This window comes from Lepisma saccharinum, chromosome 1, assembly GCF_977018435.1.
Source record: "Lepisma saccharinum chromosome 1, izLepSacc3.1, whole genome shotgun sequence".
Taxonomy (NCBI): domain Eukaryota; kingdom Metazoa; phylum Arthropoda; class Insecta; order Zygentoma; family Lepismatidae; genus Lepisma; species Lepisma saccharinum.
The window spans coordinates 92,957,260-92,972,803 of NC_139229.1; the positions used below are offsets into that span (position 1 = coordinate 92,957,260).

The following is a 15,544-nucleotide window of genomic DNA, read 5'->3' on the forward strand; positions in this document are numbered from 1 at the left end:
TGATCACATCACCTCCACTATGGTAGATTTAGAAACAGCATGGAGCCTTACCTTTGCTCTCTGCCTTCATGGCATGGTGCAATGAACAAGGCGATCTCTACATTACACAGCGAGAAAATTTGGCATATCTACTGTTGAGACCTGTCCACAATGAAGGTTGGACAGTTTTTAATACCTTACTTGTTTTGCTATAATTTCAATGGTCCATCACAAATATGAATGATGTGATGAAAGGCAATTGACTGATTTTATTCAGTCTGCCTCTGCCTAATTATTGAATAAGTTTGCTTGGAGTCTAGATTGAATATTGAGCTCACCATCTCTCCACTGATAATCTTGGGTTTAAGCCCTAAAGTTGCGAGTGTCCTTTCATTAGTTTAATCAAATAATCATTCATCCTCATCATGATTAGCCAGAGGCAGAAAAGTTATGAAAAATAAGAATACAAAAATAGTTATTTGATAAAGTAATTTATTTCCAGAATGTATTGAATATATATACAGTGTGTCCAAAAAGTCACGCAACCCGGTGTTTACGACCGTATAACAGAATAGCGAAATGGAATGAGAAGAAACTCTTTCTGCCAAGAGAATGCCCTGTATATTGGGAAAATTTAGAGACAAACATATGTAAGAACATGCATGTTTTAATAACAAATAAGCAAAGTGTTGCCAAAGGCGAAAAAAATTGTTTTGCAAATCGTGTGTGTTGATGCACAGAACTCACTGAGGTAAATTATTGCAACATTTCACAATACCAATGAACAATTTGGATGGCCATCTATTGAATTTGACAGAAAAGGAACTTTGACGAAGTTTAAAAAAACATTGCACAAGGGAATAAATGGAATGTTCCAAAAATCGGTTTTCACAATATTACGGACACTGGCAACACTGTTGCTGTCACGTGTCACTAACAGACGTGTTTCACCTCAGGTTATCACACTAAGGCACTTTGAACGACAAAGGAGAAAGTTGGTTATTCTCTAACATATGCAGTAAATTACATACACCTTGCAACCCTGAAATGTGGGTACAGAAGAAAGGGTATCAATTGTTATGTTTTCTGTGCCTTAGGTGGTTGCTGTTTGCCACGAACTGCATTCCAGATTGTGTCTACTTATGCTGACATCATCGTGTGTGTGTTTTCAAAATGCCATATTCTACACAGGAAAGAGTGTTTATTGTTGAAGAATATATCCGAACATAGTCATATTCTGGCGTAAGAGAAGCATTTGGTGCCAAGTTTCCGACTACTCCCTCTCCAGATAAGTCTTCAAGTTTTCGTGTTGTGCAAAGGTTTCGCCAAACTGGGTCAGTACATGACAGACAACGTTCAGGGTGCCCTTCTGTGTTAGGAGCTGATATTCTGCAGCGTGTTGAACAAAGAATGGTGACGTCGCCAGAAAAGTCTGTTTGGAAGCTCGCCTCAGAATTGGAGTCAACTGCCCAACTGGAATACTATCTCAAGAAGTCTCTTCAAAGGTTTGTTTGTCTTCTGCACACAAATGAACTTTCCTTGCGGCACTTCATTAAAAAAAATGACGGAAAAGGTACTGGACCTACTACGTTCGCAGGACCAATTGGAATGGCACTACAAGACTGGGAGAATATGCCGGTGCAACGCATTCAGCCTGTGCCAGTGTCTTGGACTGACAACTTAACAGAAGAGAACCTAACCTCTGACCAAAGGTATCTCCTGGGCATCTGCAAAGCGGTTCCGACCACCGATAGCGACGCTGGATTGGCTGAGAGGCATCCTGGGAAGTTGCATCATGCCAGTTGGCTGACAGTTGCCAATAGAATACTACGTCTCAACATTGCAACGAAGAATCCATCGGAAATGCTGCAGGCATTCGTCCAGTACATTATGAACATGAATGCTCCTATTTAGTTTTCCATAAAAAAAAAAAAAAGCCATCATGCGTTGATGAAGACAGACACCTGTGGAGACTTTTATCTGCTTCCCGCTGCATGGATGTCAAGTACAGAAAAATAATCGATCCTGTCGTACAGCAAAATGCCTAGTTTGCCCACCCGGAAAACCATCTTCTGACAATGATTTCTGATATTAAAAATTTAGTTAAGTTTTACTTATTTACTTAATTGTGTATTTTAGTTAGTTTAATTTAGAAATTATGATTCTAGACATAAGGGTACTTGGTTGGAGGAGAATCCTAAAAGTAAGAACATCTTCATCTCTGAAAGCCACCTGAGAATTCACAGTGCCAGAGATTAAGGTCGATGCAGAAAACTACGTCAACATCACCTGTTTTCCAGCTCATACGCAAGCGGTCGAAAGACATGTGAAGCTTGTGACGGAGGCGGCAGCGTCAGTGTGTGGCAAAGACTAGTGCCATAAGTTTATTTTGGCAACGTTGAAGTCTCTGGACCATATTCCGAAGTTTTTCACTAAGACAGAGTACTAAACTACTACATAGGAATACAGCAACCGCCTGATCATTGCATAGCGAACTAAACCAAACACCAATATATGCATGGGTGGGATGGTGGGCAGAACTGGAACTGCAGCCACCTCCTTGTGGTGAGTTCTGGGCTATTTTTGAAGAAAAAAAAAAATCGAAAATAGGCGGAGAGCTGCAGACAACACATTATAAAAGATGTAAGTTGTTGTCAAAAATAAATGCATCTTGATTTCTTCACAACTAACACAAACTCAATAAAGAAAGACACACATTTTCCCTATTTCGTTAATTTTGGTTTAAGTTTAGGCCTTAAGTACCCCCTAAAGATGTTCGGCAATGCCTATTATTATTATTTCTAGCGTTGTTTACATCATTTAGAGTTGATCTACATGCAAAATGCCATCACTAGGGGAATAAAAATATTTTTTAAATTTTTTACCAAAACTTACATTTTTTCAATTTTTTTCAAACTTTAGGTACGATGCGGCACCTGAAGACATGCACCGATCGAGCTGAAATTTTGCACACTTATTATTGAGCCAATTTGGCCAAAAATTAGCACTAGCTGTAAACAAATTTCAAACAAATTGTTTTTTTGAACCACCCTAATATGCACCCTAACAGGTATGTGTTTCCATAGCTTTAGGGTCCAATAAACCAGATACATAATCATGTTAAAAGGATTCAGTCTGGTGTTCTTTGGACAGTGTCCATTAGGATGGCCATTTACACATGTGCTTCGAAGCCACAGTGGTCTAGTCAGTAGCGCATCTGACCACAATGAGGGAAACCCAGGGTGGGTGATATAAGGTCTGAATTTTTCTGCCTTGTCCCTGCATAAGGCACCTTTGAAGCTCACCTAGACTCAAATACATGGGTACCTGAAGGTGGGGGGAGGGGTAAAGGCAGCCAGAGCATGGTACTGATCAGATCACCACTAAAATGTCAGATTGAGAATGCATCGGGCCCTACCCCCACATTCTCTAACTGTGCCTTCACGGCATGGTGCAATATGCACAGGGAACTTTACAGTTACCTTATATATATCGGCTTCATTATAACTGCACCTATCATTAACACAAATAATTTTCTAATTTCAGAAAAGAAGACCGCCTTCATTCTTTTCAAAGCTTCACGAAACCTTGAGGATTCTCGTGAAGTTCTTTCAGCATGGAGAGAGTGATCATCCGATGGAGAAAGGATCTCAGGAAATCCTGGACAAAATCGAGAACCTTCTCAGGTTGCATGGAATGGAGACGTGGGAGCTGATGCATCAGTATTACGTCGAGAGGTTGGAAGAACAGAAGTCGTACGAATCTACAGAGCTAGGCATGCTTACGGTGAAGTTGCAGTTTGTTGTGGATGTGCTACGAATAGAAATCATGAATGCGAGAAATTTGAAGGCAACAGATTCCAATGGTGAGTTAGAACTTTTTATATTGTTATAACTTGATTGTTTTGGGAATATGAAAGCCGCAGTGGCATATCCTGAATATTTGACTTGGTTTACTGCAACAATTCTTATTTATTGTGTACACCCCTATCTAGATGAATTAGATATAATATAAATAAAACACCAATGCAGGAATACAAGTAAAACAAACACAGAAGTCCGATAACTTAAAATTTTCTGGCAATTTTGATATTTCTCATAAAATTTCCCTTTATGTAGCAACACTGCCTCTGCCAAGTGCCAGACAGAAACAAAGTTTAACAACCTTGCCTTTTTAATTTTATTGAGTCAACTTAGGCATTGGCCAAATCATGGGCGACCACCGATCCACCCAAATCAACAACATTTTGACTGCCAACCAGATACACTTTTTGCTAACAAAAGGACTAAGGCTGTACATCCCCCGCTGTGTTAAGTTTTCGGGCATGTAATATAGTACTCACAACATAACAGGGCTGGCTTCCGAGAAGCGGTACGATTGGGCCACTGGTTTAAATCGTAAGCGTGCAATGCCTCTCTCTACGTACCGTTTCTGGGGCACAGAGGTTCTCCGAGGATCCAAAACGTATATGAACACAGATTGTTATTTTCAACCAGGAAAGGAAAATACGCTAAACCATATGATGCAATACATAACTTACCAACCAAAGGCACACCTTTTGTCACTAAACTTACAGAACTTATGAACAACGATAAATAAATAAGATGACAGCAATGATTTCAACGTCTTGATTTATTTTAACATTTTTATCCTTTGATAACAATGAACAGTATATGTAAATTGTATCCACAATTTTAAAGACACTACTAACAACAGAACAATATCAATTACAACAAAACCGTACACCTAAGCTCTCACTTTTTAGTTTTATTGTATTCTCAACACACTTACAAATCAGCTGGCATTCTCAAATTCAAGGAAAATAACTTATAATTTACTGACGTAAGAAAAAAGGGGGTTCGAATCCTGGATTTTAATTGGATAATGAGTTTTTCAGTTTCGAGACGTTCAGTGGACTTATAATCTAAATGTTTAACATTACCTGGGATAATGGTTCCGCCGTCTGACATTACGGGAGTTTTGATCACATAAATTACAAAAAGGGCACGTCCACCAAATTTATTACAAGACTCGCTAAGAAACACTAAACCAACAAATCAAAGCGCTCAACACAATTAAACTGAATAGACAATCCAACACTCCACAACATCGAAACTATGTAACTGATCCCTCTTACTATACTACAATATAAGTCCATTATACTCTTAACCTATCCGGAGCAATCAACCCACAGCTAACTGTACAATCTCTTGCTGCCCGGTCAGTATCTCCTCGAATCTGGGTCTGTTGTGTTCTCTGTAGGGCAAGCGGACACAAAACAATCACTCGAAAAAAGGTTCTCTCTGCCAATAGAAAGGCAGAACGCAGTCACTTGGAAAAGGAGGAAGTTTTTGAAAAACCACACCAGGTGGTGTAACTTAACAATGGGAAAAACATTGAGGCTGTAGGCAAAAGAAGGGGGAAGAAAAGATTGTGGCAGATTAATAAAATTAATTCATCACAAAAGGAACAAGCAGTTTTTTCTTGTCAACACTGTTGCCAGTGGTGGAACTGAACATGCAGGCCATGGGTTCTGTGACATGGTTGTTGCATTGGAACAAAAATATTTTAGGAATCGAAATAATCTTATGTTTTAAGCCAAAAAAAAAAAACTAACTACCACCTCACATCAACATGGGCCAGTCAGAGGAAAAATGTTGAACATTTATCATTAATGTATGCATATACTAAATCACACGCAACCTTCCCACCCTCTTTCTCTTAACCACTCAACTCTAAAATCTCTGAGTTAAATAGTCAAAATTCATCCAAAAATCTGTTACCTTTTTAAACCACAGAGATTTTTAGGCCACTATGTTGAATTCAGTATACTATGGATCTTTTTGTACCAAATCCAAAATTTACAGTATCCCCCTTTCCTTTCCATATTAGTGGATAACTGGTTCCACCTTTTTGTGGTCGTCTACCCACGGGCGAGCAAGTCCGCAAATACAGAAATGGTTTTAACTGGAACACACTATTCCCATCAAACTTCTGTTAAACAAAGCACTGCTAGCATAACCCCCTTTTTTGAACAGTTTGACTGACGACTAAACGGATTAACAATGTTGTTAACAAAAAAAAAAAAAAATTAGCAATGTTGAAATTTGAATTAGTGGTAATTTATTATAACAAAATGATTAATGCAATACAATCAGAAACAATCCCTTATTCCCTTTTCTTTTACATCAAGACTGATATCATGCACATTCTATGCGAATCCCTGTTTAACAGGCAGAACATATCTGATTGAAAACATATAAATATATATATATTTATATCACAATTATATAAATAATCCAGTCAATTCAATATATGCACTGTTATTCTCGCACGTCAGGATGATCGGAAACATTTTCGTAGAAACGTTTAAATTTTTGGCCCGCCTGTAATGGCACTGAATATCCAACAAAAAGTGGACCAGTCGTTACAAAAAAGAAAGGAAAAAATATCTACAAGCTAATATTCCATGCCCCAAGCAAAAGGGTCAAAACGATACGGTCAAATCCTATACATGGAGTAAGCTTCCGATCACCTGCCGGTCGATGTGACCTCGTGGAGAACCTCCTTTCCTGGAATTTGCCTAGGTTACCACTGCATTGCTGTCTGAGAGGCCTCGACCGCTACGAGAAGCAGGGGGCGTGGCTTCCCAGAGAAGGTACATGTTTCTCCCACTAGGGGCAGCAGGGTTGCCAGTTTTACATTCCGAGCATAGATACTTGTACTTAATAAAACAAATATTATTATCGACGCAAACCTCCTTGTAATAACATGGAAGAGGAGGATGTGGTGAAGCTTTGAAACAATAAGCAAACACCGTAGTTCTTAAATAACCACCTGCCACTTTTTCTACATCTCCTTCACCCTCCCTGTGTACAATTGAGGAGAAAACCCAGTTAGAAGGCTGTGATGGAGAATGATCAGTTAAATAACTTACTTAAATTCAGGTTTAAAAGGTTGTATTAATAGTTTGCATAATATACAATGAGTGATTTCCCATATATTAAACAGGGTTGCTACATATCTGGAAAACTGAAATGTCAGGGAATTTTGAAGATAATCTAGAATTTATGTGCATTTTGGAGTCTACAAGAGAAAAGGTTGCAAAATGAACAACTGGTTCATTTCCACTTTCAGATTCGGTTCTTGTGATTCCACTCCCCAAAAGATTCAGTTCAGAAACTTGTTCCTCTCATTCTTACGATTCTCAGTCTGGTACAAAATTGTGGTTCCTTGATTCGCAAGTTTGAGAGAGCAGGTAGTGTTTGTGATGTGGTTCATGCAAGACGGAGCTCGACCCCATCGGACCATGAGAGTGTGTGACATCCTGGAGGAGTATTTTGGGGACCGCATTCTGGCTCTGGGGTACCCAGAGGCCACTGGAAGGGGACTCGCTTGGCCGCCATATTCCCTGGATCTGAACACATGTGACTCATTTTATGTTAAGGACAAGGTGTACAGAAATAACCCCAAAACCATTGCCGAACTGAAAACTGCCATTGAGGAGGTCATGACAGCATCGATGTTTTGACACTTCAGCGGGTCATGCAGAATTTTGCTGTTCGTCTGCGCCACATCATCGCCAGAGATGGCAGACATATCGAACATGTCATAACCTAAATCCGAATGTCTGTAGTGCCGTTTACATGTGCAATACAGTTTGTGTACTACCTGGTTTGTCACTAATTTCAGTTTTATTTCATATAGTTCATTTATTGATAGCAGCGGAGAGGAACAGTTGCAAGTACAAAGTGACATTTTTCGATTTACGATGTTTTAATAATACAGGTACTCACGTTTTCCATGAAGCTGTTTTACGATGTTTTGGTTTCATTTTAAATAATTGTGTTACTTCTGCTAACAAAACTCTCCAGAAATACTGTTGATAAAGAAATTACAAATGATGAGTGCAAGTGCAGGTTCATTAGTGTACAGACTAAAATTAATCTCAATTTCATCCCTTCAAAACTGAAGTGAGGGGTTACTAGAGTAAATACAGTATATTAATCGTTTAGATATGGGCTCCATGTAAATGTAGTGTATATTGTTTTTGTTTCAGGTAACTGTGATCCATATGTAAAAGTCCACCTCATCCCTCAGGAAAAGTTCCAAGGTGTGGAGAAACCAAGAACAAAAATTCACAAAAAGACACTTTTCCCTCTCTTTGATGAAACTTTCACAGTGTAAGTATCATTATTGAAGGCTGTAATATTGGGTCATACAAAGAGAGACTGGGAACCTGCTTGATCAGGTGTTCATACAGGGTGCGACAGAATTTATAGCATAATTTAAAGTCTCAATTATATATATAAGAATGTATTCTTATCGAATGACCTTACTATGTAATTGTACAGAAAGGAATGACATTTACCAGTTATTGTTTGAATATGACTCCTAACATATGAGTACACACATGCGTGAGTGTGAAAAGTTTTTTTAAGTCGCCAAATCATTTTTAAAAATCTGCATTTATGAGAAGTTGCTACGTTAGTTGTACAAAGTGGACTTGATTCATAGGAAACTGGTACATGTAGTACACCTCAAACTACATTTTTGCAGGCCAATTTGTACCTGACACCAAGAACACCTATGTGAGGGGTGTTGTCGTGTGTATTGTCCTTACATGAGCTGAGCACCAGCTTACAACTGTAGCTTTTATGAACGACTTGGTGATTTTAATTTGACATTTTGAAGTTTGTTCCTAATAATGGTATTAGCTTTTATCAATGAAATGCTGTTTTTTTTGTTTTTTTTGTTGCCTATCAGGAGTTCATCTCCATAATATTTGTTCTTTAATCCACTGGCATATACAATGGCGACGATTGGGTTCCAAAACTGGGGGCCAAGGACAGTTTACTTTCCCTTGGTAGCTAAGGTTTAGTGCATAGTGCAGGGGGTAACTGCCTCCCCTTGCCCCCCTAATCGCTACCACTGGGCATATATGTATTAGTTGTTTTTCCCTGTACTCCCATATTGGGAGGAGGGTGCAAATAGCCTAAGTGCTGATACAACTATTAGTAATGGAATTTTTAATTAGCTCTGGAGCTGTGGCACATGGAATGGTGACATGAAAGGTGCTGCCTGTTTTTAGCTGGTCCCTTGTTTGAATCCTAGCCTGGGCATGGATCCTTTCATCACACAATCACTCATGCTCATCTTTGCCATTATCCAAAAGTGACAGGAAAGCAAAGTAAAATAAACCAAATCCACAAATCTTTTGTCTTACTTCCTATAATTAAAATCAATCTTGCCTGACTATACATTTAAGAAATTGTGCTCATCTTTTTATTATTCTAGTAATGTAACAGCAGAGCAGCAGCGTAACCTGAAAGATGCAATGCTGCTATTTATAATCAAGGACCATGACATCCTAGGAATGAATGATTTCGTAGCGGAGGCTTTTTACTCCTTTTCCGACATTCCTGTTACCGATATGACAGTTGGGTTGCATCAGATGGAGCAGATACATCTTAAGCTGACAAGACCTACAAAGTCAGGTGAGTGAAATTTTCCTTCAGTTTGCTATTTCGAATGAGTTTCCAAAACTCTCAATTTTCTCTACTTCTATAGCAAAACATGTGTTTTGCTGTGAGTCTCTGTGTGCTTATCTTAAATATAATATTGTTCCGAACTGTGCCATCTTTCTGTTCTTTAATATGTCTTTTTATTTTAATATTTTATAAAATAATTTTTTTTTTTTTTTTTTTTTTTTATTGAAAATTAGTTTTCATAACTGGGAGAGAGGTCCTCCTCCGTAGCCGAGCGGGTTAAGGCGTTCACTCGTCTTGAGATCGTTCGCTGCGGGATGGCGTAGGTTCGAATCCGGCTCTGGTCGGAATTTATTCGGCCTACGTATAGGGCCGGTGGCAACCCACCATCGTGAGGAAATTGGGAAGCTCCGATTGAGTGAGCGTAACCCGATCGAGGAGACCTACAATGGCTGGGGGTTCGTCGGGTTGACCACCCGACACCCCAATACTGGTCTAAGATCTGCACGCTATAACAGGTGGCGGAGGAACAGTGTGGGAGGGAGACCAGCAGTCGGTAGGTAAGCCAAGGCTCTCAAGGGCTGTCGCGCTATGGGTTATTAACTGGGAGAGAGAGACATGGTAGTAGATAAATATGGAGAAACTAGTCCTCACTTTATCTGCGAAACTGCTTTTTTCTTCTTTGTTTAATATGAAAGTCAATACCTTAGTTCACCATTTCGTTTTACAATGTGTTCTTAATATGGGGTTTGGACATTGTATTCATATATATTTTTTTGGTGTTTGGCTTATGGAAGTATACACATTGCTGATATATTACTTTTAATTTTTTAGAATTTTTATCCCTACTGCAGTGCCAATCCGAGCATGGGTTTTGCAAGCAACAAATATTTTTTCCAGCATGCATTCATATGCAGCGAGATCTTCTCAAGCAGGCAAGCAATAATGGAAGGGAGGGGGTAAGAAGTCCCATGTCAGCCATTACCATGGGTGGGGGGGGGGGTAAAGGCTGCCAGAGCAAGGTGTTGATTACATTACCTCCAAAATGGCAGAGATAGATAATGTGTGGGACCCTACCCTCACATCCCCCTATATATGCCTCATGACATGGTGCAAAGTGCATCCCTGTGTGGCCTCAAGGGGGTGGCCAAATTCCATTAAAAAAATATTTTCAAATTGGTTCCTATTTTTCTTCCAGCTGATGAAAGAAAATTTTTCTTTAGTGGCATGTGCTTGCAGTCTATTTTGTACTGAAGGCAACAAGGCATGGCTTGCTACAATTGGCAGTTTTGAAGATTTTAAATTTTCTGTGTAGAAAGTTCTAAGACTAAACTTAAATAAACTCTATGGTGCAACAGCCCTATAAGGACAAAGGCCTGCCACAGCAGGTGATGTGTGGTCAGTGCATAGTCCCATCACTGTTGTTTTCTGGCATTAGATATGGAGCTTGCTGCTTTTTTGGAGTAGCTCCACAGTTGTCTTCACAATACTGGATCAACACCAAAATGGGAATCGAACCTAGGACAGCTGGCAAAAGGCAAGAGTCCTATCCATCTGGCTATCAAAGAGCCCCATTTCAAATGTACAGAATTTCAAATTTTCCACTTAAAACTGTTCCATATTTGGTGCAAATACAAGGAAAACAGCTTCCCCAATAGCATAGTGGCAATGTCGTTGTGGCCTTGTAATCAAGGGGTCTGGGGTTCGATTTCCATTAGAGGCACATTGTGGTTCAGATCCAACTTTAAAATGTAGGTCCAGTCCCGATTAATAAAAAAAGCAAAATTTCGGTACAAAAACGTAGTCAATTTCAAAGCGGCAAATAAAATAAAATTTCGGTGTTATAGTGGTGAAAAATCGGATAAAAAGTGGTATATAAAAATACATTTTGGTTTTAAAATTGTGAATATAATCCTAAATTTGATTTAGAAACTACACTTATTACACAAAATTAACATTTCACTTCTAATAGCACATTTATATAGTTATCGGAGTATTAAGTTTATTTCTGTGTAAAGGAGTCAATTTTTGCTTCTCCAATATTAACAGCAGAATAAATCAATTTTCCGTGAATTGCATAACTCGCAGGATAATGCAGACCTCAGAAGGTGCAGTGTCTGTAAATAAACCCAAATTTTCGTGTTTAAGAGTTTATTTTGCATTTTGCAGTTCATTTCGCATTATTTCGTGACAAAACATGGTAGCAAAATGAATCTCGCACCTTTGATAATTCGTTTTTCGTCAAAAACGAAATACGCATGCCCCTACTGATTAACATATGCTCTAAGGTGGACAAATCAAAAACTCAAGCGAACAAGGAAAACGGCTACCATATTGTAAGGGTTAACTGTATTGTATTGGAGTGGTGATTGCCCTTTTAGACATCTGGAAGGTTGTGCCCCTCTGACCATTGCGTATAACATCTGCATATCCTTTTTTCTTTCAGATTCCGATGCTCTGCAGGCATTGGAGCATAGGCAGTGGGATCGCTTAGCCAAGGATTTTGTGAAAAAGCAAAAAGCTAAATTCCCTCATCACTGAAAACCTAAACTTTCAACTACTGTAATTTTATCAAGAAAGAGGCAGTGTGTCACTCAAAACCAATTCCAAGTAACAGTGTGATTGTGTTAAGATGGGCATATATTTTAATCGTGGCTATTGCAATGTATGTGTGATGGAAGTATTCAGTGCATATGTGAGTATTATCTTGAATGTATGAGAATGATATATTTATGAAGTGATATTGTTTTTAAAGGAGAATTTGCACTTTGTGTACTATACTCACCAGTATTCATTACAAGTAGAACTTGGTGTAAACTTGTTGTAAATATTGATATTTTCCTCTGTAGCAGAACGTTGCAGAAAACATCGAAAGGGCTTCATCATCCAATTTTTTTTAAGAAATATTTTATCATGCTATGAAGTGAACACTGTATTTTGTAATAACTTTTACTGGGTGGCTAGATCTGATAGCTGTGATTTCAGCAATCAGATGCATGGAATTAGTTACTTATACCAGGATGCTGATACGAGTTTCTAATTTTTATATCACATAAACGAATTAAGAATTATTATATTACATCAGTGCCACATAGATTTTAGTTTACAAGCATGTGTTTTTGAAATATTTTGTCTCTGTGAAAGAGCGAGACTAGTATTGTATATTTTCCAGCCTGTATGCAGATGATATTCTTTTATATTGTGCAATGTGTTGCTCTCATATAGCTCTGGAGTCTGTGTTGTGTTTTATTTCTACTTAACCATCACTTGTGAAGGCATGGAAGTGTCATAGTTATTACAAACACATTTTAAAATCTTCAAAACTGTTACCTTTTTCCTTGTAGAATTTGTGAAAATTAAAGCATACCCAAGGAAAGTCGTCAACATTTGGCTTTACCTTGTTACTTTGTACTTTGATGAAAAAATCTTTCTACTTATATATACACACACACACACACACAACACATTCTGCATGGAATTTTTAAGATAACTTTTTATTAAATTTTAATTTGTCTTAGGATGTGATTATTGCTATATTTTCCTCCTTTGATCATAGTGCCAAAGCATTTTGTATTAAAACAAAAAAAAAGTGCTTTATTTTTTCCTCCAACCTGATTTATGTTGAAGCAGAAAATGAAAAAGCAATCAAAGAAATATTATAAAAGTGATTTTAATTGCCAGTTTTAATATACCAGTATTTGCATTGTAAATACAACTTTTAAATATTTTAAATGCAACAATTTACTAAAGGGTGTATTTGGATTTAGGTATTAAATATATTTTTTTATTATGTGATTGGGTAGCAATTTGTATTACTACCACACTGTAGCTAAATCATATTGCACTCCAAATAAATCTGCCAATTATTATTTTAAATGTAACTTAAATGAAAAGGTGAATGTATCAGATTTCCACAATAATATGAGTGTAATTTCAGTTGTTTATATTCAGAAGCTGAAACTTTGCATGTACTTTTAACAAAGAGCCAGAGATATAGCCATTATTGGAATAATGCGATGCAAGGAGGGTGACTATGGTACCAGTTGTCTAGAACAATAAACTGAAGTTAGCAGAATTGCATTCGCACAGGTAGAATAAAGCTATATTTTCTTGTTGCTTGTAAAATCTCCTTTTGGTGCAAATTTTTACTCCTTAAGCAAGAATTGTAGAGTATTTCCTTGACTGAAATTGAAATAATACATTGTCTGTGATTACTTCGTTCAACCCTTTCATTGCTACATGATCAGGTCTATTTTATGTGCCTTAATAGGAGGAAAATAAATATGCTTTGCAAATCATTTGCACAAAATGTACTCAGTAAAGTATTTGTTGTTTTATGTAGAAATACGTTCACAAAGTTTTTATTATATTATTCTACTTAATTTCAGCAGTGAATGGGTTGAAGCTTTTGTTACATGGAATTTACACTTTCGCAAAGTCCAGTTTTTATTGTATGTCTTTCTTTTGCAGTGTTAGTGTAAAATATCAGCACATGTTTAAGTCCTATCTCCTTGTAAATATTTTTTGGAGAGAATAAACTTGGATAATGAGAAAAGCTCTAGTTTTATTTCTACTTTTTCTTGGGGACTATACTGATTAACTGGTAGTCAGGTTATGAATAAAATGGCCATTGTTAGATTTTTTTTTCACATGTAATCTTTAACCTGGTAACATGATAATACTTTGTTACTTTTCATATGATTGGGCAGTGACTGAGGTGGGAATATCAGTCCTTCATTTTCTCTGTCATACCAGTCTGCTCCCCCAGCTTCTTAACCCCTTAAGTGTGGATGGCATATATATATGCCATCCACAGTGTGCTGTTGCAATGCGTATATGTATACACCTTGTGTTTGCTTCAACTAGATTTCACTGTAGGTGGTGTATGGGTTATTATAAATGATGGACCCATTTTCAAAACGTCATAGGTAGGGAAGTACAGATCCAAATTGAACAAGCTATATACCAATGGAAAGAGGAAGGTTCAAAGTTTCTGGCGGGCAGCGGCCGGCGGGCTGTGGTGGTTGCGGAAGCGGCCAGTAGAGTTTGCGAGAGGACCGTCTCTGTCAGTTGTGAGCGAGATGGCGACCTTGGAGCACAAGGTTTTCTGCGTGCTTGAGTTCGCGAAAAGTGAGTCACAAATTGCAGTGCAGTGGGCATTCTGTACCAAATTTGGTAGCAAACCACCAACTAGGAAAAGCATTAGCCGTTGGTTTCAGCAATTTCAAGCGACTGGAAGTGTGTGCAAAGGAAAAAGCTAGCACGTCGATGTTTGCCGTGCAGCCAATGGTGGCCATATTGAACATTTATAACAGTTACAAACATTATGGTAACAAACTTTGAACCTTCCTCTTTCCATTGGTATATAGCTTGTGCACTTTGGATTTATACCTCAATAAATATGATGTTTTGAAAATGGATCCATCATTTATAATAACCCTGTATACTGGTAAGGTGCTAATTGCTCACAATCAAATATCAACTAAAGGTTAAAAGATTAAAAATCTGTAACTTACATGCGAGAGCATGAGATTTGTCGAACTAAGTTTCCAAGGTTTTACTACCTCCTTCAGGTTGAAGCGATGTTTTCAGACACCTGACATGGTGCCTCGTTGAGAAAGTGTTGGTTGAGGATTTAGGTCCTATACCTTTTGACCTAAATCCTCAACCAATTGCCCAGATGTTGAGAACGTAATATTCAACATTAGAAGAGATTGTGCTAGCTGTAGTAAAAACAAAATGGTAGCAGAAGAGGAAAAAGAAATAGTAGAAAGAGAATGTAAGTAAGACATCAGAAAAGTTGTCTGCTCTCGTGTGGTGTAGTTCGTGCATAATAGAAAACCGAAATGTGGCTCAAAAACTAAGTTTGTGTGATGCAGACATTGCATTTGAGTTGCATTTGTTTCAAAGACTTCACACCAGAAAGATTTATTCTGCATAAACCTGAAGTACATACAAGCTGATATGCTATGTATTATCGTCTTTATGGTTGTATTTACATTTGCCATGGAATATGAAAGCAATTCTATAAAAAATACTGCATAAAGGCAGGCAAATATTGTTTTATTTTATTTTGT

At 37.9% G+C, this 15,544-nt stretch overlaps 1 protein-coding gene across 6 annotated transcripts in view; it reads left to right on the top strand.

Moving 5' to 3' along the window:
• Positions 1-14,022, top strand: part of stac (C2 and C2B_Munc13-like domain-containing protein staccato) — a 248,855-nt gene extending 234,833 nt beyond the window's left edge. For all 6 annotated transcript variants that reach the window (XM_083134650.1, XM_083134651.1, XM_083134647.1 and 3 more), the window contains 4 exons: positions 3,526-3,844; positions 8,039-8,162; positions 9,277-9,476; positions 11,914-14,022. In XM_083134650.1, coding sequence (XP_082990776.1) covers positions 3,526-3,844; positions 8,039-8,162; positions 9,277-9,476; positions 11,914-12,008 — 738 coding nt within the window. In that variant the 3' untranslated portion in view covers positions 12,009-14,022. The remainder of the gene's footprint in view (positions 1-3,525; positions 3,845-8,038; positions 8,163-9,276; positions 9,477-11,913) is intronic.
• Positions 14,023-15,544: the final 1,522 nt, after the last annotated feature.